Here is a 27,207-nt window from a genome sequence, read left to right on the forward strand (position 1 = left end):
TCACGAGTCTAATGTATATATTTATATAACTATATATCTATATATGTAGGTATTAATATATATATAATACATATATGTATATGCACATATAATATATATGTAATGGTCCTCCCCTTGCCCTCAGCTCGGCTTGAGCGAATGCCTGTGACTACAACTGAAAACGTATCGTGATCTTAACTTTAGCAGACCCAGGGTTCAGAGCATGGTTTTGTTCTGGTATAAAAACAAAGGTGCCATTTGACTAAAATGATTTTTCTCTGGCTTCATAAGCAAAGGAACTGCTGTCATTCTTAACCTTGAATTATTAGATATTTTGACTTGCAGTATCAACCAAAAGATTTATGAACGTTTAAAGGAATAAAAGAGGAAGCCTCAAGTTCAGGCAGTAGTGATCTCCACCACAGTTACCCGGGATGGTTATTTGCTTTCTGAGATCAATTTTTATTTTGAAAATACTGAACATAACATTTTGGAAACTGTTTAAGAGGAATATATACTGCAAGCTTTAAAAAAAAAAAAACTATTATAAATCAGTGGTATCTCCATTAGGGATCTGCTCTTACACATTTCATGTCTTACAGACTTGGACTGGTCTTCCGAGATAAACTACTTTCCTGGACCTGGACGTGACCCTGGGGTGTCTCAAGGGCCTCAGGCTGGCTTGGCCTCAATACCTCTGTTCGGAGCTTCCCTCACCGGTTAGCACTTCCCTTGAGCATCCTCTGACAAATCAAAGAAAAGGCTCTCATTTCCCACTGGTGACAAAAGTCAAGAAAACTCTAGTCACCACTATAGACCTCTCAATGCCAAAGGTGTGCTTTTTTATTTGCTCTCCCTAAACCCTCACCAGAGAATTCCCCATTATCTTCTCTTTGGGAGAGCAGAGTAATGCATTCCCAAGCTCCCTGTGAATTTTTGAAGACTTCTTTAAAAGGAGTGTTCGGTCTAAGAACAGTGATTCTGCTCGCATTAGCATCTCATTGTTTTCCCGGCTCATCTAACGCAGTCTAATTTTCATAAACCCGCTCCAAAAAATTGTTTCTAGGAAATATTATAGCCCTAAATAAACAAAATACTTCAAGATGTTATTTAGAAAGGAATCAAATTCTAAATATTGACTGAATATCCTCAGACACTACAAAAACAGTCAGTCTCCCAATTTAAGCACTTGGAATGAGCTGATAGATGACTTTACCAAGGAAAATATCTTAAATTATCAAAACTGAGTGCTGTAACTAAAATTTTGAAAATACGGTGTGATACACTAATAGCACACAAAGCAGTACTGTTTCCCTTACAGAAAAAAAAACTATAAAATTATTGTATTTAGAACAGAAATCTTTTAAAATTTTCTACCTTTTCTTCCTAAGAAACATGTCAGTGATTCTGGGAATTTATCAAATTATAAAAGAGTGCAATTTACCATGTATCACGTTTCACAAAGTTTTCTTACATATTACTGCCTTTAAATTTTGTATGTCTTTAGAACAGTACTTGGGTGGCTCTGTTGGTTAAGCATCTGCCTTTGGTTCAGGTCATGATCTCAGGGTCATCTGCTCAGCAGGGAGTCTGCTTCTCGCTCTGCCTCCTCCCCCCCCCGCCCAGTTCATGCTCATGCTTTCTCTTTCTCTCAAATAAATAAAAAAAATCTGGGGGGGTAAAGAGCAGCAGCTTTCAACCTTTCTCCTATTTCAAACACATAAAGGAAAGTGTCCATAAAATATGTTCCTATACCCAAGCTCACATATTGATAGATCGAAAGAAGAAAACATGGGAAGGAGGACAAATAACACTGTACAAAGGATTTTGTTATTATATTATGCTTTTTTGATGTAGTATTCATACAGACTACATTTATGTGAGAGATAAACTACTACCTCAGAAACACTGACTTCACTGTAGCAAAAATGAGATGGTCTGTTGTTACCTATACATGGGATCGCTCTAGCTAATCTTCTATCCTTTCCGTCTCTCACTCAAAAAACATACAGTGATGTCCTTATGGAAATATCCTGTGTCCCTGCGTGACACATCATGATGGTCACTAGTTGTTTCAAAGACTTGTCTTCTTATGCCTCTTTTAAACGAGGAAAGTAAACCCTTCTGAAAGGTTACATGATACCCCCAAAGTCATATACTTCATGAAGGTAGAACTAGAAATAAATCCCAAATATTTGATTTTGTTTCTAATGTTTTGTTTTTCTCATCACATATGCACACACATACAAAAGATAGGATTACACAAACCAGTTCACCTGGAATCTTCCCTGTACTGGCTGATACCAAATCTTTCCTAGTTATCTGGCTGCCATTTTGGCCTCTTTGCATTTGGATCATTAGATATTTTGACTTGTAGTTATCAACCTTCTTTTAATCCCTGCTATATAGCCAGGCACGAGTGAGATGTTTATCTTCAGGGGACTGGTAAATGCAGGAGACAAACTGTGTAGTGGTTAGGGAATATACAGAATTTCATTTCACTGCAGCTGATCTGAACAATCAATTCCATTCAATATGGAAATGACCCCTGAGCAGGTGCCACCACCATTCCTCTCAATGTGAAAAATACTGGAAAAGTAGAGCGAGTTTATTTTTGGTTGGGTTGCCAGCAGCGGAAGAAACAGGGAGATTGCTGTTACTTTAACAGCCATAATTTTATGAATGAAAGATGTTCATAGTTCAGGGAACCACTGTCTTTCTTGCCTCCAGCTTTAAGAAAGCAGTACTTTCACTTTCAAGAGTTTCTACTACCAAAAGATGCTTGTTTTCACTGCGATTGAATGGGAACTAAACTACCTGAAAGCAATGCCAAGGGTTACTGACGCCAGTGGTAAGGGCCTCTGTCTCTTCTTTCAACTGAATCAGGAGACTGATGTCTCACACATGCTTTACTAATCAATGATTAGACATTTTTCTTACTGACATATAATTCACATACAGTGTTATTACTTTCAGATGCACAACATGATGATTCAGTATCTCTATACTCAGTGCTTATCCAGTGAAGTCCTCATCCGTCTCCAACTACCATTTTTATGATCTTACTGATATATTCCCTATGCTATACTTCTCATGTCCATGACTTATTTATTTTTTAACTGGAAGTTTATATCTCTTAGGCCCCTTTATTTCACCCATCTCCCCACCTACTTCTCTGGCAACCACCTGTCCAATCTGTGTTTAAGAGTCTTTCGTTTGTTGGGTTTTTTTCTTCCATTGTTCATTTGTTTTCATAAATTCTACATAGAACTGAAACCGTATGGTTTCTGACAGACTTATTTCAGTTAGCATTGTACCTTCTAGGTCCATCCATGTTTTTGCAAATGGCAAGATTTCATTCTTTTTTATGGCTGAGTAATATTCCTGTGTATATGTGTGTGTGTGTGTGTTTATCCCATCTTCTTCATCCATTCATCGATGCACACTTGGGTTGCTTTCATATCTTGGCTATTGTAAATAATGCTGCAATAAACATAGGGGTGCATATATCTTTTTTAATTAGAATTTTCACTTTCTCTGGGTAAATATCCAATAGTGGAATTACTGGATCATGTAATATTTTTATTTTTAAATTTTTGAGGAACCTCCATGCTGTTTTCTACAGAAGTTGTACCAGTTTGGATTTCCACTAATAGTATACAAGGATTCCTTTTTTCTCCAAATCCTCACCAATACTTGTGTTATTTCTTGTCTTTTTGATCCTAGTCATTTTGACAAGTGTGAGGTAATACCTCACTGTAGCTTTGATTTGCATTTCTCTGATGATTAGTAATGTTAAGCATCTTTTCACGTGGCTCTTGGCCATCTTTACATCTTCTTTGGAAAAATGTCAATTCAGGTCCTCTGCTCTGCTCATTTTTCAATTGGATTTGTGTGTGTGTGTGTGTGTGTGTGTGGTGTGTGTGTGTGTGTGTGTTGCGTTGTGTAAATTCCTTATACATTTTGGATATTAACCCCTTATCAGATATATCATTTGCAAGTATCTTCTCCCATTCAGTAGGTTGTCTTGTTTTGTTGATGGTTTCTTTCAATGTGTAAAAGCATTACATGTTGGTGTAGTTCCAGTAGTTTATTTTTGCTTTTGTTTCCTTTGCCTCAGAAGATTTATCTAGAAAAATGTTTCTATGGCCAATCTGAGATTACTGCCTATGTTTTCTCCCAGGAGTTTGATTGTTTCAGGTCTCATATTTAGGTCTTTAATCCATTCTGAGTTTATTTTGGGATATGGTGTAAGAGAGTGGTCCAGTTTCCCCAGCACTATCTGTTGAAGAGATGGTCCTTTCCCCATTGTTTATTCTTGCCTCCTTTGTCATAGATTAATTAACATATAAGCATGAGTTTATTTCTGGGTTCTCTATTCTGTTCCATGGACCTATGCGTCTATTTTTGTGCCAGTATGATATTGTTTTGATTACTACAGCTTGGTAATATATATTAAAATATGGAATTGTGGTAACTCCAGCTTTGTTCTTTTATTTATTTATTTTTTATTTTTAAATTTTTTTTATTTTTTCAAATTTCTTTTCAGTGTTCCAGAATTCATTGTTTATGTACCACACCCAATGCTCCATGAAATATGTGCCCTCCATAATACCCACCACCAGGCTCACCCAACATCCCACACCAGCCCCCCAAACCCTCAGTTAGTTCCTCAGAGTCCACAGTCCCTCATGGTTCGTCTCCCCCTCCAATTTCCCCCAACTCTCTTCTCCTCTCCATCTCCTCATGTCCTCCGTGTTATTCCTTATGCTCCACAAATAAGCAAAATCAGATGATAATTGACTCTCTCTGCTTGACTTATTTCACTCAGCATAATCTCCTCCAGTCCTGTCCATGTTGATACAAAAGTTGGGTATTCATCCTTTCTGATGGAGGCACAATACTCCATTGTACATATGGACCATATCTTCTTTATCCATTTGTCCACTGAAGGGCATCTTGGTTCTTTCCACAGTTTGGCAACTGTGGCCATTGCTGCTATGACCATCGGGGTACAGATGGCCCTTCTTTTCACTACATCTATATCTTTGGGGTAAATACCTAGTAGTACAATTGTGGGGTCATAGGGTAGCTCTGTTTTTAATATCTTAAGGAATCTCCACACTGTTTTCCAAAATGGCTGCACCAACTTGCATTCCCACCAACAATGTAAGAGGGTTCCTCTTTCTCCACATCCCCTCCAACACTTGTGTTTACTGTCTTGTTAATTTTGGCCATTCTAACTGGTGTAAGGTGGTATCTTAATGTGGTTTTGATTTGAATCTCCCTGATGGCTAGTGATGATGAACATTTTTTCATGTGTCTGTTAGCCATTTGTATGTCTTCATTGGAGAAGTGTCTGTTCATGTCTTCTGCCCATTTTCTAACATGATTATCTGTTTTGTGTGTGTTGAGTTTGAGGAGTTCTTTATAGATCTTGGATAACAGCCCTTTGTCTGTACTGTCATTTGCAAATATCTTCTCCCATTCCATGGGTTGCCTCTTTGTTTTGTTGACTGTTTCTTTTGCTGTGCAGAAGCTTTTGATCTTGATGAAGTCCCAAAAGTTCATTTTCTCTTTTGTTTCCTTTGCCTTTGGAGACATATCTTGAAAGAAGTTGCTGTGGCCAATGAGAAAGAGGTTACTGCCTATGTTCTCCTCTGGGATTCTGATGGATTCCTGCCTCACATTGAGGTCTTTTATCCATTTCAAGTTTATCTTTGTGTATGGTGTAAGAGAATGGTCAGTTTCATTCTTCTACACATAGCTGTCCAATTTTTCCAGCACCATTTATTGAAGAGACTGTCTTTTATCCACTGTATATTTTCTTCCTGCTTTGTCAAAGATTAGTTGACCATAAAGTTGAGGCTCCTTTTCTGGGCTCTCTACTCTGTTCCACTGGTCTTTGTGTTTGTTTTGTGCCAATACCAAGCTGTCTTGGTGATCACAGCTTTGTAGGAAAGATTGAAATCAGACAACACGATACCTCCAATTTTGTTTTTCTTTTTCAGCATTTCCTTGGCAATTCAGGGTCTCTTCTGGTTCCATATAAATTTTAGGATTGTTTGCTCCAGCTCTTTGAAAAATGCTGGTGGAATTTTGATCAGAATGCCATTGAATGTATAGATTGCTCTAGGCAGTATAGACATTTTAACAATGTTTATTCTTCCGATCCATGACCATGGAATGGTTTTCCATCTTTTTGTGTCTTCTTCAATTTCTTTCATGATTGTTCTGTAGTTCCTCAAGTACAGATCCTTTATCTCTTTGGTTAGGTTTATTCCCAGGTATCTTATGGTTCTTGGTGTTATAGTAAATGGAATCGTTCTCTAATTTCCCTTTCTGTATTTTCATTGTTAGTGTATAAGAAAGCAACTGATTCTGTATATTGATTCTATATTCTGCTACGTTACTGAATTGCTGTGTGAGTTCTAGTAGTTTGGGGGGGAAAAGACTTTATTTATTTGAGAGAGGGGGACAGGCGGCAAGAGAGAGAAGAGAGGGGGAGGGGCAAAATGGAAGGGAGTAGATGTCCCATTGAGCAGGGAGTCAGATGAGGGGCTTAATTCCAGGACCCCTGGGATTAAGACCTGAGCCAAAGGCAAATGCTTAACTGAATGAGCCACCCAGGTGCCCCTGACTTTGTTCTTCTCTCCCAAGGAAGACTATTTGGAGTTTTTTTGTGGTTCTACACAAATTTTAGTAATATTTGTTGTAATTCTGTGAAAAATGCTGTTGGCATTTTGATGGGCATTGCATTAAATCCAAAGACTGCTTTGAGTAGTATGGACATTTTAACAGTATTTGCTCTTCTAGTCCATGAGCATGGGATATCTTTCCATTTGTGCCATCCTCAATTTCTTTCATCAGTGTTTTACAGTTTTCAGAGTACAGGTCTTTCATTTCCTTAGGTGTGAGTATAAATGGGACTGTTTCCCTATTTCCTTCTGCTACTTCATTATTTATATATAGAAATGCAACAGATTCCTGTACATTAATTTTGTTTCTTGTGACTTTACTGAATTCATTAATCAGTTCTAGTAGTTGTTTTTTGTGGAATCTTAAGGGTTTTCTATATATACATTATGATGTTATCTGCAAATAGTGACAGTTTTACTACTTCTTCACCAATATGAATGCCTTATTTCTTTCTCTTGTCTGATTGCTGCAGCCAGGACGTCCCATACTATACTGAATAAAAGTGATGAGAGTGGATATCTTTGTCTTGTTCCTCATTTTAGAGGAAAAGTTCTGTTTTTCACCATTGAGTATGATGTTAGCTGTGGGTTTTTTGTATATGGTCTTCATTATATTGAGGTGTGTTCCCTCTAAGCCTACTTGTTGAGAGTTTTTATCATAAATGGATGATGTACTTTATCAAATGATTTTCCTGCATCTATGAGATGACCATGTGATTTTTTTTTCCTTTCTCTTGTTAATGTGATGTATCATGTTGACTTTTTGTGAATACTAAGCCACTCTAGCATCCCTGGAATAAATCCCACATGACTGGTGAATAATTTTTTTAATGTATTATTGAATTCAATTTGCTAATATTTTGTTGAAGATTTCTGCACCTATGTTAGTCAGACAGAGTAGGCTGTAGTTTTGTTTTTTTGTTGTGAATTGTCTGGTCTTGGTTTTAGAGTAATGGTGGCCTCATAGAATGAATTTGGATGCTTTTCTTCCTCAACTATTTTTTGGAAGAGTTTAAAAATAGGTATTAACTCTTCTTCAGATGTTTGGAAGAACTCACACCCTGAAGCCATCTGGTTCTGGACTTTTGTTTGTCAGGAGTTTGATTACCAATTTAATTTCATTGCCAATAATTGGTCTGTTCAAATTTTCTCTTTCTTCCTGATTCAGTTTTAAAAGTTTATATGTTTCTAGAAATGTATCAATTTCTCCTAGGTTATCCAATTTGTTGGCATATAATTTTTCATAATATTCTCTTAAAATCCTTTGTATTTCTGTGGTGTTGGTTTTTAGTTCTCATCCTTCACTTCTGACTTTATTTACTTGAGTCCTCTTTCTCTTTGTCTGATGAGTCTGGCTAAGGGTTTATCAATTTTGCTTATTTTTTCAAAGAACCATCTCCTGGTTTTAGTGATTTTTCTATTGCTTTTTAAGTCTCTATTTAATTTATTTCTGCTCTAATCTTTACTATTTTCTTCCTTCTACTGGTTTTGGACTTTGCTGTTCTTTTTCTAGTTCCTTTAGGTGTAAGGTTAGGTTGCTTGAGATTTTTCTTGTTTTTTGAGATAGACCTGAACTGTATCACTATAATCTTCCCTCTTAGAACTGCTTCTGCATGGTGATTACAAATTTTTTTTAAAAAATTTTACAAATTTTACAAAATTGTTTTTAAAAAATTTTTTACAAATTTTACAAATTTTGCTGCATGGTGATTACAAATTTTAATTTGTATCCCTCTCCTGCTCCTCTATACACCCATATATATTTTTCTGTATTTCTATATTCTAATGTATTTCTGTTGTTCTGTCCCCTTTCATCACATATTCTATTCTTTATCTATGCTGTGATAAATTTAAGCATTGCTGTATCCCATTCCTTTTTCCCCATATAATTTTTCCTTTTTCTTTCTCTTTAAACAATTATGTAAAACAGCCATATTTGCTTCTTCTTTTAACTTGGTTATTATAAGGAAGCATTTTATGTCTTTCTTAATAACTAATGATATGCTATTTTTTATTTTTTAAAGATTTTATTTATTTATTTGAGAGAGAGATAGAATGCATGAGAGTGGAGGCACAGAGGGGGAGAAAAAGGGAAAAGGAGAGAATCCCAAGCAGACTCTACCCTGGATGCAGAGCCTGACTCAGAGCTCAATCCCACGACCTTGAGATCATGACCTGAGCAGAAATCAAGAGTCAGGCTCTTAACTAAGTGACCCCAGCATGCCTAATGATATGCTATTTTAAAATATAGCTCCTAGAGAATAGGTTTCCCTCTCTGTGCCTCCATGGAGTGTGTATCTAAGAACCTGGGATAGAAACCCAGGAAGAAATAGTACCAAAAACAAACAAACCATTCAGTGGTGAAGAACCCTGGCCAGGCTACAGAGTGAATCATCACAAAAAAATTAAATGAATGCATTTGCCTAAAATGGAGAGTCCCAAGTAGCCGTGAAATAATGGTATTTTTGGTGAGCATCTATTTCTATGTCAAGACCTAGCTCAACATCACTTATTCGATGATAGTTTCCTGAACTCACCAGAGTCAGTTTCCATTTCCTTCTTTATGCCACCACATTATGCACATAGTCAACACTATTAATTATAGTGTTATGTAATGACTTAAGTGCCCTTCTCTGCGAGTGAACTATGAGTTTCTTCAGGAGTGAAACTAGCTGTCTGTCCATCCCGAGCAACTAAGAGAGCTGCTAACACAGAGCTATATTCTCAGAAATGTTGGCTGAATAAACTACATTAAATGATCTCTGGAATTAATGCAACACATTGATTAATCTAAGTATATAAACTGGTATTTGGGGTATGTTTTTTGCAGCATACATATTTATATTCAAATGAGCTGAGTCAACATGTTCAATACTTACAACAACTTTAACATGTTTGGATAGATCTCTAGAACTTCTTTGTAGGAAATCAGAAAAAGCTGCCTATACCACAAGAAAATAAAGGAAGAAAAACCAAACTTAATCACATGGTTATGCCAAATCCTTGTTTCTGTATTATCAACAGTTCCTAATGTTTCTAAGTTATTCAAAATATAAAGAAGTTCTTTTCTTGCTAAATGCAAAGCAAAATACAGTGGCTGTCAGGCTGAAAACTCTCTTTGTTTTCAAACTATAACCTATAATAAAATTTAAGAACACAGTTGAAAAGTTAAAAAGTAGGTAATTCCAATGGTCAGTTTGAAGATTTATCTTGATGCCCTTTCCTGACCTCCTACTTGATCATGGGGTGCTGATATCATCTTGAATTTACCACTAAGAATGTCTTGCTTCACCCTTTCCCTTTTTATTTGCATTCTCTCTATTCAGTGGTCTAAATTTCAACTACACTTTTTTAAAATCAGTATTTTCGAGGCCTTCCCATCCTCTACCCCTGTCCTCTTTCTGGCCATTCATCCCCGGGATGTCCCTGAGGAGAAGGAAAAAAGACCTCCTTTACTCACATATATGCTTCCATGAGAAACTGCCCACCCTCTGTCAATTTCTCATCTAACACTGATGCATATGTACTCCTGTGCAAACCACATTCTTACTCAAGACTTTTCATACATCTTTCAGTCTGCCTAACTCCTCCATTCTCAAGATTGGCTTTGATGTTGCTCATATCACTCCTTGACTATCATCCCCTCAGGACAACAGGAAGCCTTAAAGCTTTAAAGTTCAAAGATGATGAACACCAGGTCCCTTTCTACCAACTTAAATACATCTTATTTATAAACCAGACATTAAATTATAATCATACATAGAAATACTTGTAAATATCTGAGGTGAGTAATAATTTTTCATATAGTTAGTATTCCTATTACCAACAAGTAATTAGTATTTAGTGAGTATTAAATAGGTAATAATTATAAAATATATACTTACCCCTGCATAGAACATTTTATTTCGAAAACGACTGTTAAATTTCTCTGGATTTGCTTCTGTGAAAGGAAAAGGTAGTTTTGTTATAGAGACCTCATTAAAGGTAGTGCCTTCCATTAACATTCTTACTTCTCCTGCCCTCCCTCCCCAACCCACAGATCCAACAGAGTCAACAGCCTCATTATCATCTCTTCCTTAGTTACAGGCCAGTTGGTATAGTTGTTTAGTGCTACAGAAGTATAGCCCCAAAATGGCAGCATCAGCATCAACTGGAAGCTTGTTAGAAATGCAAATTATTAGGCTCTACCCCACACCTACTGAATTATAATGTTTGGGGGGGGTGTCCAGGAATCACGATTTAACAAGCTCTCCGGGTGACTTACATGTACATTAAAAGTTGAGACACTCTGGATTCTATTCAGAATAGAGTGCTGGCAGGGATCCAAGGCAAGGGTGACAGGACAAAGGAGGGTGATGAGGGTGATTATCTGCTTTGACCTCCATAGGGCACATCTTCTATAAACTATGTATGCAGATTCCAAATGTAATGAAATATGGGAAATTGGGTAAAAGTAGAGAATTTGCTTTCACATCTTACCAAAACTCCTAACTACCATCTGTGCTTTTGTTTGTCACAGGCCTTAACCACTCACTTGATTTACTGGAGGTACATAAATATACATACATGCAGGTCAACCGCTAAACGACTTGGGGCTTATGACAACAAAGACTGTGTGTGGGTGAAAAATGGTTTTATTTTGAGTTTGGTCTTGTTTGTTATATAAAGACCACAAAAAAGTTTAAATAAGAATCTGCATCAGAGAATGTTCACATGAATATAAGGGATTATAAAATCCCTAAGTGAAATATTATTTCCTTATATTCTTTCTAGTAGAATTCCAAGACATTCCAATGGGACCCACTGTCAATGTTTTGCCTTCTGCTATTTTATCCCATGTGCTCATTAATCCCTTTTCAGGGCAAGGTCTCTCTTCAAATTGTTTCTCATCAGGCAGCTGGCTAACTAGTTGAAAATCTTCAAGTCCTGGCCCTATGTTTGAATGGAAAATCTTAATAATTGTCTAGATGAAGAAAAGGAGCAAGGAGCTCACTCACTAAGATGGGACAGAGTAAGACTATACAATCTCAGGGAATAATCCTAGACCTAGGATCATTAGATTATTTTCAAGATTATTAGAATATAATATTAGCACCTAACATGGAAACTGGGTGAAAGTTTACAAACTTAAAAAGAAAAATAAGGTAGTATGTTGTATATTGACTCTTGAGAGTTTTTACATATTTAAGATTCTGTATCTCACACCTCTCCTTGAACATTCACTCTATTCTATTGGATTGAGTACTCTGAACCCTAGAAACAAAATAAAACAAAAGTTAAAGGTGAATTTACAGGCTATACTAAACAGAAAAAGTGATAAAAGTGGTACTTAATACTCCATCTCTTTGGTCCCCATTTCTGGGCCCAGAACTCACCATTTTTACAGTGTGGGCCTTTGGGATAAATTTGGCTCTAAGTAACGTTTTTGTTTGTTTGTTTGTTTGTTTTTTAATCTTTCTTAACAAAGATTTGACTTGGTACCAATCTCAGTTGCATCAACTCTTGCTTTATGGACCAGAGGCAAAATTAGGATTTCTGTTGTTATATAACTTATCATGAGTAGTTAATCCCTAATTTTATAAGAGAATGAAAGGAAAAGTCAGATCTGGCTATTGAGCAAGTTATAATAAAAAAACTGGAAAATGGCACCCACACTTCTGGCATAGAACTTTTTCAGGGCACTAACGTCCACAGCTATCAAGTGAATCATGCATCAACTATTAACATTTACTTTTTTTAAAAAAACACTACTATGTGGTTTGGAAAAGATTCACATTCTTAAGGGGTTTCCTATGAGTCTAAGTTGGTTTTGGTTTTTTTTTTCCCTTTAAAGAAACAGTTTTCTGTTTCTTTAAACAGAAACAGGTAGCTCAGTGGGTTATGCCTCTGCCTTTGGCTCAGGTCAAGATCTCAGGATCCTGGGATGGAGCCCCGCATTGGGCTCTCTGCTCAGCAGGCAAACTCTCTCTCTCTGTCTGCCTCTCTGCCTACTTGTGATGTCTCTCTCTCTGTGTCAAATAAATAAAGTCTTTTTAAAAAGTTTAAAAAAATAAAGTTTTCTTTCAAGAGATGGAAAATGTTTTTTAAGACCCAAAAGAGTAGAATAAAATTAATAAATAAATTGAGTTTTTGGTGATTTCACTGACACAGCTGATGAAAACAGTCACTTCAAATGTAATTTGACTAGATAAAATTCAATTTATATGTGAAACTAAACAAGATGAAGATACTAGCATTTAGAGAGATGTCAGAAAGATAACCAGGTAGGAGAGTCACACATATTCCTTAACCCTGAGAACAGAAAAGATGGAGGTAAATTCTGTTATCTCTGCTAATAGCATAATGGTATTATATATTGACTCCCTAACTGAGCCTGCCTTGCTGATTACACGTTTTTTCCAATTCAATATCTACCCTACTTCAAAGAGCCTCAGAAACAAAGGTTGGCTGGAGCTGAAAGAGATGTTGGGTAGTATTAGAACTTCCCTACTCCCTGCAGAAGCCAGTCCCTAAGAAAGCAAGGGATGTCTGCAAATAACAGTACTTAGTCATTCTTTATTGGCTCTTAGAGTGTTGAGTGGCTGAATATGTGTATGTGTAAGAATTGAAAGGTCTTTGAGAAGGTCCAAGGAACATGGTCCCCAACTATATCAAGAAAAGGGGACATACAGAATTGGGAAAGGACCAGTAACGAAGTGTAAGTATTCTTGTTCCTTAAGGAAGCTGTATCTGTTAATTGTTATGAGGTCAACTATGAAAGGCCATTCTCAAGAAATACCAATAATACTCAAAGTAGCCCAAGATCCCAGTAGTGGAAGCATCCATGTCTTATTGCTACAGTTCCTCAACTGCCCATCTCCCTCTTCCACAAGAACAGGGTGTACCCAAGCGAGATCTAAATGCTCACTATGCATGTCTAGAGCCATTAGCCTATTTATAATCTGATTGGACACCAACATTAATTGTATTCATTTCCTATTCCTGAGAACTTGGCAACTTAAAACATCCATTTATTTCCTTGTTCCCTGGGCCAAAATCTGAGTCCTCTACTTAGGTTCATCCAAGGTCAAAATTAAGGTGTCAGCCTGCAGGACTCTTCTATGGGGGCTCTAAAAAGGATTCACTTTCACGAGTGCCTGGGTGGCTCAGTTGGTTAAGCTTCCAATTCTTGATTTCCTCTCAGGTTGTGATCTCAGGGTTGTGAGATCAAGTCCTGTGTTGGGCTCCAGACTCAGCAGGTTTGAGTGTGAGATTTCTCTCTCTCCCTCTTCCTCTGCCCCTCCTCCCATTCACACATACTCTCTAAATACATAAATTAATGAATAAATACATAAAATCTTTTTGAAAAAAGGATTCACTTCAAAGTTTCTTCAGATAGTTGGCAAAATCTATTTCCTTATAGTTGGAGAAGTGAAGTTCTTTTTCCTTGTTGGCTGTTGGCTAGGGTTCATTCTCAACTTCTAGAGCCCTCCTAGAGTTCTTGGCTTGCGATCCCCTCTACCATCGAAGCCAGCAGGGCCACATCAAGTGTTTTGCCACCCTGCAAATCTATCCGGCTTCCCTTCTACCACGTCTCTTTGACTTCCTAATTAACTTTCTACTTACACTTTGAAGGGCTCATGGTATCACATTGGGCCCACTCAGATAACCCAGAATTCTCTTCCTATATAAGGTCAGCTAATTATTGACCTCAATAACATTAAAAAAGTCTTTTTTCCATGTAAAATAACATAACCAACAAGCATGATACCAAATAACAAATGTCATAAAGGCAAAAATTCTACCCACCATCACCCACCGTCTGACCCCCACGGTTCACATCTTTCCTATATGAAAAACATTCATTCCTTCCAAGGTCCCCAAAGGTCTCATCCCCATTAGAGCATCAACTCAAAACTCAAAAATCTCAACTCAAGCTTATTAGCTCAAACTTCCCAAATCTCATCATCAAAATCACCTAAATGATTTGGCTCTAGATGTAATCCAGTTATGATGATAATAAGGTTCTGGGTATTTTCCATTCCACTGGTTTAATATATTAATCCTATTTTTATGCACAACACAATAACATCTGTGCCATCAGAATAGGATCCTAGACCCTACTTTTGTCTGTAATTGGTCTGGCATATTAGAGGAGATATTCATAAATACAAATTCAACTCTATGTTTATAAAACTCAATAAGCAATTTGAACTGCACAAAACTCACATTTTCCATATTCTCTGCATTAGATATGTACCCAATCTTAAGACTTCAGTTATATATACATAAATGATCCCAAAATCTATACCTACAATAACAATGCCACCTTCAATTCAAATGGCATATATCCAAAAAAAGTCTTGTCTTCCAACATCATCTCCCATGAAGGACAAATAGTTTTATCAACGTTATCCTTTCTTCTAACATGGTTGTAAAACTTTCACTATGTATTAATTGGTCATCCCATTTTATCACATGCTCATTGGTCCCTCTGTACTTTGCTGTCTGAAATGCCCTTACCCACTTTACTTCTATCCTACATATTTCACACTCCTCCTTTATCTCTCAGCTCCCTCTTACCCTTTCTGGAAATTTCCCCCTGATACCTTTCCCCTGCAAAATTCCTATATTATTTACTGCCTATACAACTAATCTTATCCCTACTATATAGTCCTTTCTACCATTATCTTTTATATTATATATGTGGCCTCTCCTCTAATTACACTTTCCATTACTGTAACGAATACTTATTGAGATAGCCATGGGCTTGGCACAGGGACTATAAGAAGATATGTTCTTTTGCCCACATGAGTTTTAGAGTGGAGGAGATAGATTTGAAAAGTAAAGGGAAACATCATTTTGTATATGCCATACAAAGATGCCTATAGCAGATGAAGTGAGAGTCACACATAAAGGGAATAATCAAAATGGTTCCAGAGGCAGGTACACTTGAATCTCGAATGAAGTTAGGTGCCATGCAGAGGCTCAAAATGAAAAGGAGGTTACAGACAGAGAACCTTGGACCGTAAGACTTTCACAAGGGCAAATCATGCTTGAGTCTCAGTACCTAGACATAAGACTGGTAGTGTGTCCTTTGATGAAATTTAGCAAGCTACTGAAATGTCTTTTTAAAGAAATCTGTTCATTCTCCATATGAATCATGAAACATTCATAATCCTCAGAAACATGCTCATCTGCATGTTTTTGTATATTCAGTGAAAACAGTAAATTTTAAATCAAATTTAAATACTGCCTCCTTTAGAGTCATAATTGTATTTCTCTGACCTTGTAGCGTAAGGTTCAACTCCTCTGAATAAGTAATTTCAGAAAGGCAGTAAAATTTAAGTATCCAATCTAAGGCTAAAAGTTTGATGTGCTTAATATCCTTCACGTCCAAAAAAATGACAATATAATTCATATAGCTGGCAAAGTGAGACCTAACTTTGCCACCTGATAACCATAATCATTGTTAACATGTCTATACATTAATGGATGGGAATATTTTCAATGTACTTGCTCAAGCACTGTCATAACGCAATAGTTATTAACGTTCTGGGCAAGACTCCAGCTGAAAATTAAATGGCCAATTCTGCTACATCTCCAAACCCTGTTCCGAAAGACTGCACTTTCTGATATGCAAGCAACAGCTCAACCAAGCATGGTTTATCCACTTTAATAAGAAGAAAGCATCTCTATTTTCCAATCAAATGAACTAAACCAACTTTCTGATCAAATATAGAAACCCAGATTATTCAAATGTTTGCATTCTTTTTATACAAAGTCAATCAAAATGTTAAGACTGTCTTTACTCCTTGCTTGATTTTCTACTGGTGATTCTAAAAGTGTTTAAAACAGTAATACTGCCAATAAACTATCTCAAATGCCTTTAATTATCCCCTGTATTTGATGGGCTGTTTCACATCTATGCCAAAAATTGCTTTTGCAGTTACATTTTCAGAGATTCTGCCTTAGTGAGATTTATATTTATTACCCATTTCATGTAGATAGATTAGCATAAATCCCAAGTACATACATACACACACACACACACAAACACACACTCTCTCTCTCCCCTTTTATTAATACCTAATAGGTTATTCTATCCAAGCTCATTTTTTTTTTTATAATGGCTCTCATGAAGCTTTGAGTCACCCTTCAGGTATTTCATGGCAAATGATGCAAGTTTTGTCACGATGTCTCACACAGAGTGTCTACATTTGAGAACAGTTTGAAGTCTCAGCTATTGGTGTTTTTGGCTTGAGAATAGCCACTTAATATCAAAAGAAATAAGTAAGTCTGCCCCTATTGAAAATGTAGCCATATTATCTTTCTTTTCCTTTTGTAGGAGAGCCTGATATTTCTTGATTATCCAGGTAAAAATATGAAGAAAATTCAAATAAACAGAAAATAGTAAAAGCAAAAAAAAAATAGCTTGGGTAATTATACTTTTCAGCATAAATTAATGATTTTTAATTAATGAAAAGTGAATAGATTAACCGGTATTAAGAAGTCCACACCTCTGGTATAGGGTAATCAACTAAACCTGTCTTCAACATTTTGTGGATATTTATTTCTATACCATCTTCATGAATACTGCAGAATATCTTAGGTAACATCAATTCTCCCTTATCAGCTCTCCAGTGGTTGGTCTTCCTCAAGGGCACTTACACTAAGCCCCAACAATAACCTATTAAAAGACCAGTCTTTGCATCTTTTAACCAAATGTTTTATAATCACACATACATTAAACTGTGTACACACACACACACACACACACACACAGACGTATACACCACAGTTTGCATATTCCTTTCTCAAACGAAGTAGTCCCACAACTTCAAAAAAAAAAAAATCACTTTCCTTTAAGAATTCTCTTCTAAGCCTGGTCTTTCTCCCTTGATCTGTCTCTCTTCTTCCTTCACTCTGAGACACAAAAGTTTCATCATGGTACAAGGAAATGTATCATTAGGAAAGTGTCAGATTAATTAGACGAAATATTAGGCTCCCGTGAATGAGCTCATTGTCTGCCACTTACTCATTTAGGTCTCTTTTCATGCCAGGATGTCTATTTTGGAAGATTCATGCATTAGTGATAATTTAAGTATTGTTAAGAAACTGAAAGATTTTGCTAGGGAGCCCAAAACCAGAGTCTCCTGAAGAATATGAGGGGGGAAAAATGGGTTAAGAAATGAGGAAAGTAATCTTCATTTACTTCCCTAAATTAAGTCTCCTTAAGTATAGGGAGACAAACAAACTATAAATGTGGGCCCTACAGTAGGACTCCCTGAATATCCATCCCCAAGAGCTGTCTACGACAGGGAGATGGGAGGGCGGTAGTGTTTCTGATCTGGGTATTTGATATTTGTGGTTCTGTTTTCAACCAAACTTTCAGAGAGAAAAGTCAAACTATGGCTTTCTCTTCGATCAGCATTACTTTTATTTTATTTTATTTTTTCATTTAAATTCAATTAGCCAAGATACGGATTTACACGGTCGATACAATTTACGTCAACACGGATAGAGATGAAGAGTATTATGCTGAGTATTGTTTTTAGTTGACACGGCATTTGACTCTCAAAGCCTCATGAGACCAGGAAGGCAAAGCCTACCAAAACTGCTGATCTCAGTAAGAGAAGTACAGGTTTGGACTTCACTTACAGTTTGTCTTCTAACACCCTTAACCCTACTACTCCACTCTTGACCTTTATTGCATAAGAGTGTTATCAGAATTTCCTCTGGGTTATTAGTAGAATGTGAACATTTGAATTCTTTTAGGTCTCTGTATTTCAAATTCTAAGAGTTAAAACCACTGACTCTCTTGAAGAATCTGGAGGAAAAGAAGTAAAATAATCCTCTCACGTATGTGTTTTATCTCACAGCACACTCACTAACCTACTGCCCAGCATGATTTTGGTTATATATTAACTTATTCCCATGAGACTAGGTACAGATGTAGATACAGGCAAAGACAGAGATATATGTAGTTACATTAATAAGAGATTTTGAGAGATGAAGAGACACCAGGTGAATGAGCGTGAGCACGGACGTTTGGGGCTTCCAAACATAAGCCCAAATCCTCAACTTTCTCAGCTCTGAATGGCATAAGAAATTTTCTGATGAAGTATTTAACCACATGCCATTATTTCATCTTATTCCTCTTTCAAAAATGATTTTATTCCCTAATCTTGTCTCCATCTCTTCTAGCCCTTGAAATTACCACCGGCTCTCATTCGTCCCTCTAGCTTGTCCAGTGGGCATTCCCAGCACCTCTGTCACCAATCCAATCACCAGCCTTTCTTTCCACCTAAACCACTGATCCCCTCCCCTACTGTTCCCTAAGATGATTGCTATCTCTTTCTCACACACAGGGAGGACTTGTATGTTTTTGCTGCCAGATTTCAATGGTCCTGGTTTATAAAGTGTTGGACTTTAACAATCTGTGGTTCAAAAAGCTGTGAATATCCTAATGATTTGAATGAAAGAAACTTTATCTCTTCCTAGTGGTTCACTAACCCCAAAGTTTCTAGTCAAACTTAAAAATTAGCGGTCTGAGACCTGGAACATCCATCTGTGTTGTCCTTTACATCTCTGAGACCCTAAACTGGGTCTCAGGGTCTGATCTGTAACAAGTTCCTATCTTATCTAGCTCCCAGGGTCATCATGAAAGTTAAAATGAACACTGATGCACACTGTCAATATTTAAGTGATATACAAACAGAAGGGAACATGCAAAACACCTGCTGGAAACTTCCTCCCTGGGAGATGGAAATGGGACGTTGTCCTCACCTCTGGATTCATGGAACTCCAGTGTGACGTGGGCATCGAATCCAAGGCTGAAGTAATTATTGAAAACATTCAGAGGAAGCTGCAATGATGAACAAAGTACAAGTGAAGTGGTGCATAACCAGGCAGAAAGAATAAAATAAAGCCTAATGCCAGACACCTGTCTCCAGGGCAGTCCCTGGGAAAGAGAGAAGTCACAAGCTGAGGGAGAAGGTGTTTGCATATGAGGAACAGGGGATTTTTGAATTCATTAGTGAAAGCTCAAATCAAATAACACTCCCAAGAATTTTAAGTAGTATAGGAAACAAGCGATGTAGATACAAATTATTAAATGGGAACTATTCTTGTGGATATTAAATAAGAGAGCCCAATTAAGCTGAGGGAAGAAGAGCCCCAATAGCTACAAAGAATGACTCACTAAGCAAACTTAGAAAGTCAATTCGAATGGAAGGGTCATGTGTAAGCTAATCCGTGGATACACTTATTGAGAATTTACGGCCAGCATATTAATATTGCAACTTCAAATGAATAATATTTAATATGTTTACACTTCCATTTTTTAAAATCCCTTTTTGACATAAGTCATAAGCAACAAGGCAGTGGGAAACATTTAGCTATCTCTGATCTACAGGAAAAAAAATCCATGTGTATATACATATTTGTCAGTATTATTCAGATTTTGATTTAGTCTATCAGACCTTGAATCTTTAATATGATCATGAAATATGTAGACACAGATGTGGGTACACACACAAGACTTCCTAGAGTCCTCTGGGTCCCTGGTTGCTACCACTGCAAGCTTAGTAAAGGAGAGGACTACACAACCTAAAATCCTTCAACAGAACTGGAAAACTCATGTGCTTTTAAGGCTTCCATGTTAGAACAATGAGAAAAGCACATGGAAAATGCTAGAAAGGAAACGGTGGCTCTTCTACTTTCCCTTCCGCAACTCAGAGTGGAAGGTAAACGTTAGACCAAATAGAGAAGCAACTTCATCTCAGCTTGGAGAATGTTTCCAGATAATTATCAGATTTAGCCTGCAGATAGAAATATACTTCTCTTCTGTTAGAAGTAAGTGTTTAACCCTTAAGATTTCAAAAATAAGTTTATTACAGGGTTTCTTATGCCCCTTGACCAGTAAGACTTTGTTTGATTAGAGTGAGGACCTTATCCCATTAAGAGATAAATGAAATGAGAGGGAGAGTAACAGAAAGAGAGATATTAATACAGAAGAAAAGAAAATAGATGGCCTTCATATCCAATGGAAATAAAGAATGAACTGCCCATGAAAGGCCCTGAACCAGAGCTTATCATAAATTTGGAGGTCAAATCAGCTCCCTTAGAAATGTCTACAACTGGCTGGAGAGCAGGGGAGAAATTAAACTCAGAACAACGCCAAAATCTTGTCTCATTCTCCTGGTTTCATATTTGAGAATGTCTAGTTCCTGCACTTAAACAAAATACCAGGCCTTAGCAACAGCAAGGGTTGGTGATCTTGCCAAAAGCCCAGATGTGTTCATCCCTACCATTTATGTTTTCTTGGCTATAATTCTAACCCATGTCTTAGCATTCACCAATAGCTTTAGGAGAACATCTGGTCACCATCCCCTAAATAATATCCCAATTTATTCTGTTATTAAGTTCATACTCATATTTTCCAGGAAAAATTGCCCCAATTTCCTACATATCTCCTCAAAAATCCAGTTTTTCAAAACCCTTTAATCATCTGGAATAATGTTCTCCGGCTGTACCAAGGAGTCTTTCCATTTCTTAAGCTGTCAGGTGGAGATTTAAATAGAGATTTTTGACTGAGGGCCTAAGCATTCTAAGCTTGGTGGGGAAAGGACCTTAAAATTTTCATATGGCATAGTTCTTTTCGCTTTGGCTATATTCTACCCAGTTTCTGTAAGTCGAACACATCAGAATGCAGTATCCTATCCCAAGGTGATAACTGCGGTTTCAAACAATACTGTAACTTAGGAACGCAAATGTACGAAGCAGTCATGGTATCTATTAGAAACCTCACAATTTCTGGATCACGGTTTAGGAGAAAAAAACATGAAGACAAGATAAAACATGCTTTAACCTATTTTAGCCAAATAATACACTGGAGTGTTTATTATAATTGGTCAGGATCACGGTGCTAATGAGTGACTAGGTTTTGGTTTGGTTTAAAAGGATATCTGGTTCAATTTATTTTAAAGGGGAAATGCCCATGACAATGCGGGCTCAATCAATGGCATAATCCAATAAAGCAGGGATACCACTGAAAGTACAGATCCAGGGCCTTAACCCTGCATTGACTTGATCAGAGTCAATGGAGACTGGGCCCCATAATTTGCACGTGTCTTATACACACAAAACTTTGAAAACACTATCACCAAAGAAAAGTGGAAGGTAATATGCAGGAAGTGACTATTTGGCAATGTGTCAGATTTATCTGAAATTGAGTCCAGAACTTAGAACCAAATGTTCTACTGGGGCTGTGCACTAACAGATGTACTACTGTGTCTCTTGGTTTGTCTTAGGTGGAAGTGAAAGTTCAGTCAAAATACTTACTTGGGCATCTTCAAGTCCCAACCAAGTGATGAAACTGGCTTACTTCATACGTGCTTCACATAAGAGATATTTAATAGGAGATTACACATCTCAGGAGGTTATCTTTCCATTGAAAGACCACATGCCTAATGCTTCAGAACACCCATCGTTTTCACCTTCTAACAGGTCATGAGTTTGCAATGCCTGACAGATTAGAAAATGAATACATTCTTTCTGGTGTGGAAGTTGAGGATGGAGAAGAGCTCCCTGAGCTCTGGAGGCAGATAGGAAATCTCAGTCTTTAGAAGTCTGTGGGGCAGAATCATGGAAAAGTGTTACCCTATAGGCCTAGAAGCCATAAACTCAAACATCCCCCTGTGATCTCATAGGAAGGAATCACCCTATGACTCTCCAGCTGGGAGTGCACTTCTTGTGGCTCAGGTACACGTTCCAGACTCCCCTTCTGCAGAAGAAAGAACTCTCTCACCTTACAGACGCCGTCTTCAAGTTCTTCTGGAGGCAAGTCAGGGTTTCTTTCCACATGGAGATTCCAACGATCTAGCTGTACAATTGTCCCATCTTCTACTTGGCAAAGGATCTTAGAGACAGGTTCATCAGTGTAGCCCTAAGGAATCAAAGAATATACCCATTGCCACCTGGAGCAACGAACAGTGTAACCAAAGCCATTTCCTGCAAGCAAGAGTTCTTCTGCTACAGTTCCCCGTTTGCTTTGCAAGTAGCAAGGCTGGGAAAGGAGACCGGTTCCCTTGAAGTACTTAGAATCTAAGACAAGAGTCACCAGTAACATGCGTAGTGCAATACTGCTCTAACTGGTTGGAGGCGAGGAGTAATTTTTGCCAGTACCAAGGACCGATAGTCACAGGTAGACATCTGGGGGCCATGCTGGAGGGTCACTTCTGTCCAAATGAAAACAGGAGTCCCCTACATGCCACTAGAGGCATCTGAGAACACAGAAAAACTGTGTGTGGAAAAGGAGGAAAAGAATCAAGGTGGCATAGGACAGATGAGTTTTTCTGTTACCGCCTCTTCAGCTCTCCCCAACCCTGTAGTGGGACACTGTTCCTAGCATGGCCCAAGGCGAGTCTGTCTGAGGTACAGCCCTCTTAGGCAAGCACTTACTCCTTGAATGAGTGTTACTGGCAGCATGAGTATTAAGGATACTCAAGTCACCAATGTGGATGAGAGATGTTAACAGTGATAAACCTATTTACTTAAGCAACTAATGTATTATCATTTCTACTATGCCCACTTGAAAAAAATAAAAAAGACTTGTAGAAGGTTAATTCACCCAATAACAGAATGAATATTTGCTAATATCTGAAGATAATTATCACCCAAGCGAGGTTAATTCACACAAAGGTCAAATTATTATCTGCTAAGATCTGGTGATAATTTTCATGGAGCCTCGCCCAACCTCTCTTATGAGTAGATAAAAAGCTGGTGGGGCTGCCTATGTTAGCAAGTTGTACCTTCTTGCTATCTTAACTCTGTAAAAAAAAAAAAAAATTAATTAAATGACTGGTTAGTGACAGGTAAACTTCTTCCACTAAGCTTGCCTGAAGTCAGCTCTCTGGTGGAAAGGACAGCTGGCCACCTGGACAACAGAGCCATGATGATGCCAACCAGAAAAACAAATCCTCCCCCAAATCTGTAACTCTCCCAAAGCAGGGATTGTAATCTGAACCAGATTTGCTATTCTGGCCGGGGCTAAGGGTCAAGATCAAGTCAGGTCTTCACATGGAGACTTGAGGCCAACCCACCCAACTGCCTTTCAATGGATACCTCAAGAAGTCCTAGGCCTATGTACTAACCGCCATTTTTATACCCCACTTTCTTCACTAGATGGTTATAAGTTTAAACTGAAAAAGGTCCCAGATGAAATCGTGATGCGTGGGCACCGATTCTCAATTTTAACTTGTTCTTTGAACAACGGTAGCATAGCCCCCTTCCGTTAGAACATCTGTGGCTTCACGGTCCCTCCTACCTGATGGCATGGGCAGCCCCTGAGAGCAGTTCTTACCCCTCCCCAGTTGAGAGTTCGGGCCAGGTCGTTCCCAGTCCCCAGAGGAAGGACCCCGACGGGAGGCTGAGGGCTCAGCTGTAGTTCATCCAGAATAGAAAGGATCCAGCCCACCTACAGACATTGCGGGGGCCAGAAGGGATATAAGAAAGATAGGTAAGTGACAAAGACAACCTGAGAAGAAAGCTTTACACTTGCTCTGAGCCAAAAGGCTGAGAAGCGATAGAGAAGAAAGCTTTAAAAAGCAAATGAAATGGCTTGACTTTTCTTTAAAACATATATATTTTAATCTAGTGGCCAGGAAACAGACTACTTATCTGAAACGGTTTTAAAATGGCAAGTCTCTTAAAAGGAGAAGGACCGTTTGTATGTGCTGTCTTAGAAGCAAAACCAGACCCACTCATCTGTATGTTTAACTTGAGATCTACCTTAAAATTTAGAACAGTTTAAAATTTTTAGGGAGGTTTATAACATAGGCACTGGAGATAATACGAGACTCAGAATCAGACTGAATTTCAATTCTGGCTCATATTGGCTACATAATCTTGATTAAATTATTTAACCTCACTGAGATTTATTTATCTGATTTTCAAAATGGAGATAATGCCTACCTCACAAGACTGTTTACAGATTAAACTAAAATGTATATAAAGCCCTTGATGTGGTCCATGTAAGCACTCATTAAATAGTTACCGTCCAAAACATCATCGTAGAAATTAGTAGCATTTTCCTAAATATCCCTATGTTCTTTTTAATGAAACATCATGAAAACATAATTATGGATGGTCCTAGTACTTATTATAAGTTTACTTAGAAAATGGATACTTATATACTAGAATCATATTCCCATTTAATCTTTTTCTAAGATAAACAATACTTTAGGCTTGGTCTCATAACTATTTAGAATAATTACTCCAAACCTGGAAATAGCAAAAAGAAAGTTGCATATCCTCACAATGTCATAGTAAAGTAGTGTTTCACAGGCCTAAGAACTTTATGACTGTAGGTTAACAGGAATGTTTGTCCTGTGGAGATATGAATGTTGACAATAAAAGATTATGCTAAAGGTTTGGTTTTATTCCCCCATAAGGCCATAAACCAAGTATGTCTCAAATTTAGAAAAATTACTTTGGCATAACTACATAATCCTTTCCCTCTACTTCTCCAATAAATCAACTTTATCATCTTGCTGGTTCCTTCATTAAAGAGCTAAATAAATGTGACAGGCATTTATTCTATATTTGTGTGAGTCCTATTCAAATGTTTTTTGAAAATTATACTTTGACAGTACATTTATTGAACACTACTACATATAAAACACAGAACTAAGCAAATGACATAAGATGAATAAGCCGGGCTAAGATAAGTAAGGTAGATGGCTGCTCTCAGGGAGCTTATAGTGATTAAAGAGAGGGACATACCATTGCTGATTCCTGATCGAAGTTCTGTAATTATATTATTAAAGTTCAAAACAATTCTGTAAGGTAGGAATAATTATCATCTCCATTTTATAGATACAGAGCCAAAACTTAGAAGATTCAATGACCTCCTTAGTATCATATCATTTATATAATACAACTGGCATTCAAAATCAGGTACACCAAACACCAAAGCTAACCTCTTAACCACTCTGGTGCAGGGAGCCTTTAAATAAAGACCTAAATTCAGTTCTGAGATATGGCCTAGATATGGCCTGACTGTGCTGGAGAGAGTGGCTTTTGTACTTTTGAAATCTTTGGAGTGCTGGAGAAGCCTTAGAAATTGCTCGATCAAATTCAGTTAATTTGCAGATGTATTAATAAATGAGGTGCAAAGAGGTCATGTAATTTGCTCAAGGCTAAATAACGAGGAGTGTCAGCGTCGGAATCTTATCAGGTCTCTTGACTGCATCAGAGACTCCATCCTTTCTCTACCCCAATATTTCGTCCCAGGGTGTAAAACTGGACTGTCCATCAAGAAGCCTAGAATTGCATTTGCCTTCTAGAAGGGCATATCACCATGGTCTCCCAATATGACGGACTAAAACTCCAGAAGTAAAGAAGAACCCGGAAGTCCCTCCATTCCCTCAAACTAGGCAAATCTCTTGTGGATGACTCCTTAGAGCCTGACCCCACATGTTCCTAGTCCTTCTACAGACGGTATGAACGAAGCTTGCTGTCGAAGTGTGGGTCAGATGCTAACGAGTTCTGATGCCTCTGCTGGCCACCGTCCCTGTGCCGCTGAAAGCACAGACTACACACAGTAGGTAACTCCCCCTATGAAACGACAAGACAGGGAAACAGCAATCCCGGCATCAGGGATCACCGACGACAGACGGAAACAGCCCTGCACGGATCCAGAGCCTCTCGGAGACGCAACGGAACACAGTGGAAATTGAACCCAACATCCCCTGTGAAGAAGGCAGTCTCTTTAGACCTTCTCCGAGAGGTGAACACTTAAGTTGCCCCTTACGAATTGCACTCACAAGTCAGCCTACTTTCTTTCAGGTAGATTTAAATTAGATATTTTTTTTTATGCTCAGGTGAAAACAGTCTCTTTTCCTGGTAAAGATAATTTCATGTGATCACATTTCCAATACCCGCTGCATTTTAGGCACAATGACAGGAAGAATACATCTTCAGGGACCAGAAGCAAACCAAACACAAAATGGCAAGCTGATGAAGCCAGGAGTTTAGCTTCTGTCTAGTAATAGGGAGTAAGAGGTCACCCCTCCTGGCAGGAGGCCATGTATGAAAGAGGCTCCCTCTTGGCCAGTAGGAGAGAGGCTGGAAAAGGGCATGAAGGAGCTCTGCTTGAGGCCAAAACCCAAAGACAGTGAAGACGCGTTGAGGCTGGAAAGAGAAAGCCTTTAAGTGGTGGGCCCACTTTTCCACTGACTCACTGACAGACCTCCAACACGGGACATCTCCCCAGATTAGGGGCCTGAGTCACCTACAGGAAACCTGCTCGTGTCTCAGAGCATCGGAAACCGTACAAACAACTAGGAAGGAAATAGTGAAAGGAGGGAGACGAAGTAAAGGGAAAGGCAAAAACACAATAAAATAACTTCCTCTGAAGAGAAGCCTGCAAAGAAAAATTGCACATTGCAGGAAGAGGGCTAATACCGAGTCGGGTGGGAAGGTCAGGGGGTTCGTCCACAGCACATGAAATAAAAACACTTTTCAAAGGAGACTGAAATGAGTGTCC

At 38.0% G+C, this 27,207-nt stretch overlaps 1 protein-coding gene across 1 annotated transcript in view; it reads right to left on the reverse strand.

The window, feature by feature from the left end:
- Positions 1-27,207, reverse strand: part of DGKI (diacylglycerol kinase iota) — a gene marked incomplete at its 5' end in the record, with an annotated part of 432,789 nt that overhangs the window by 163,010 nt on the left and 242,572 nt on the right. The window contains 5 exons of the mRNA XM_080818743.1: positions 9,557-9,619; positions 10,562-10,617; positions 19,446-19,524; positions 22,468-22,605; positions 24,022-24,135. Coding sequence (XP_080674869.1) covers positions 9,557-9,619; positions 10,562-10,617; positions 19,446-19,524; positions 22,468-22,605; positions 24,022-24,135 — 450 coding nt within the window. The remainder of the gene's footprint in view (positions 1-9,556; positions 9,620-10,561; positions 10,618-19,445; positions 19,525-22,467; positions 22,606-24,021; positions 24,136-27,207) is intronic.

Source organism: Martes martes, assembly GCF_963455335.1.
Source record: "Martes martes genome assembly, chromosome: 11".
NCBI lineage: Eukaryota > Metazoa > Chordata > Mammalia > Carnivora > Mustelidae > Martes > Martes martes.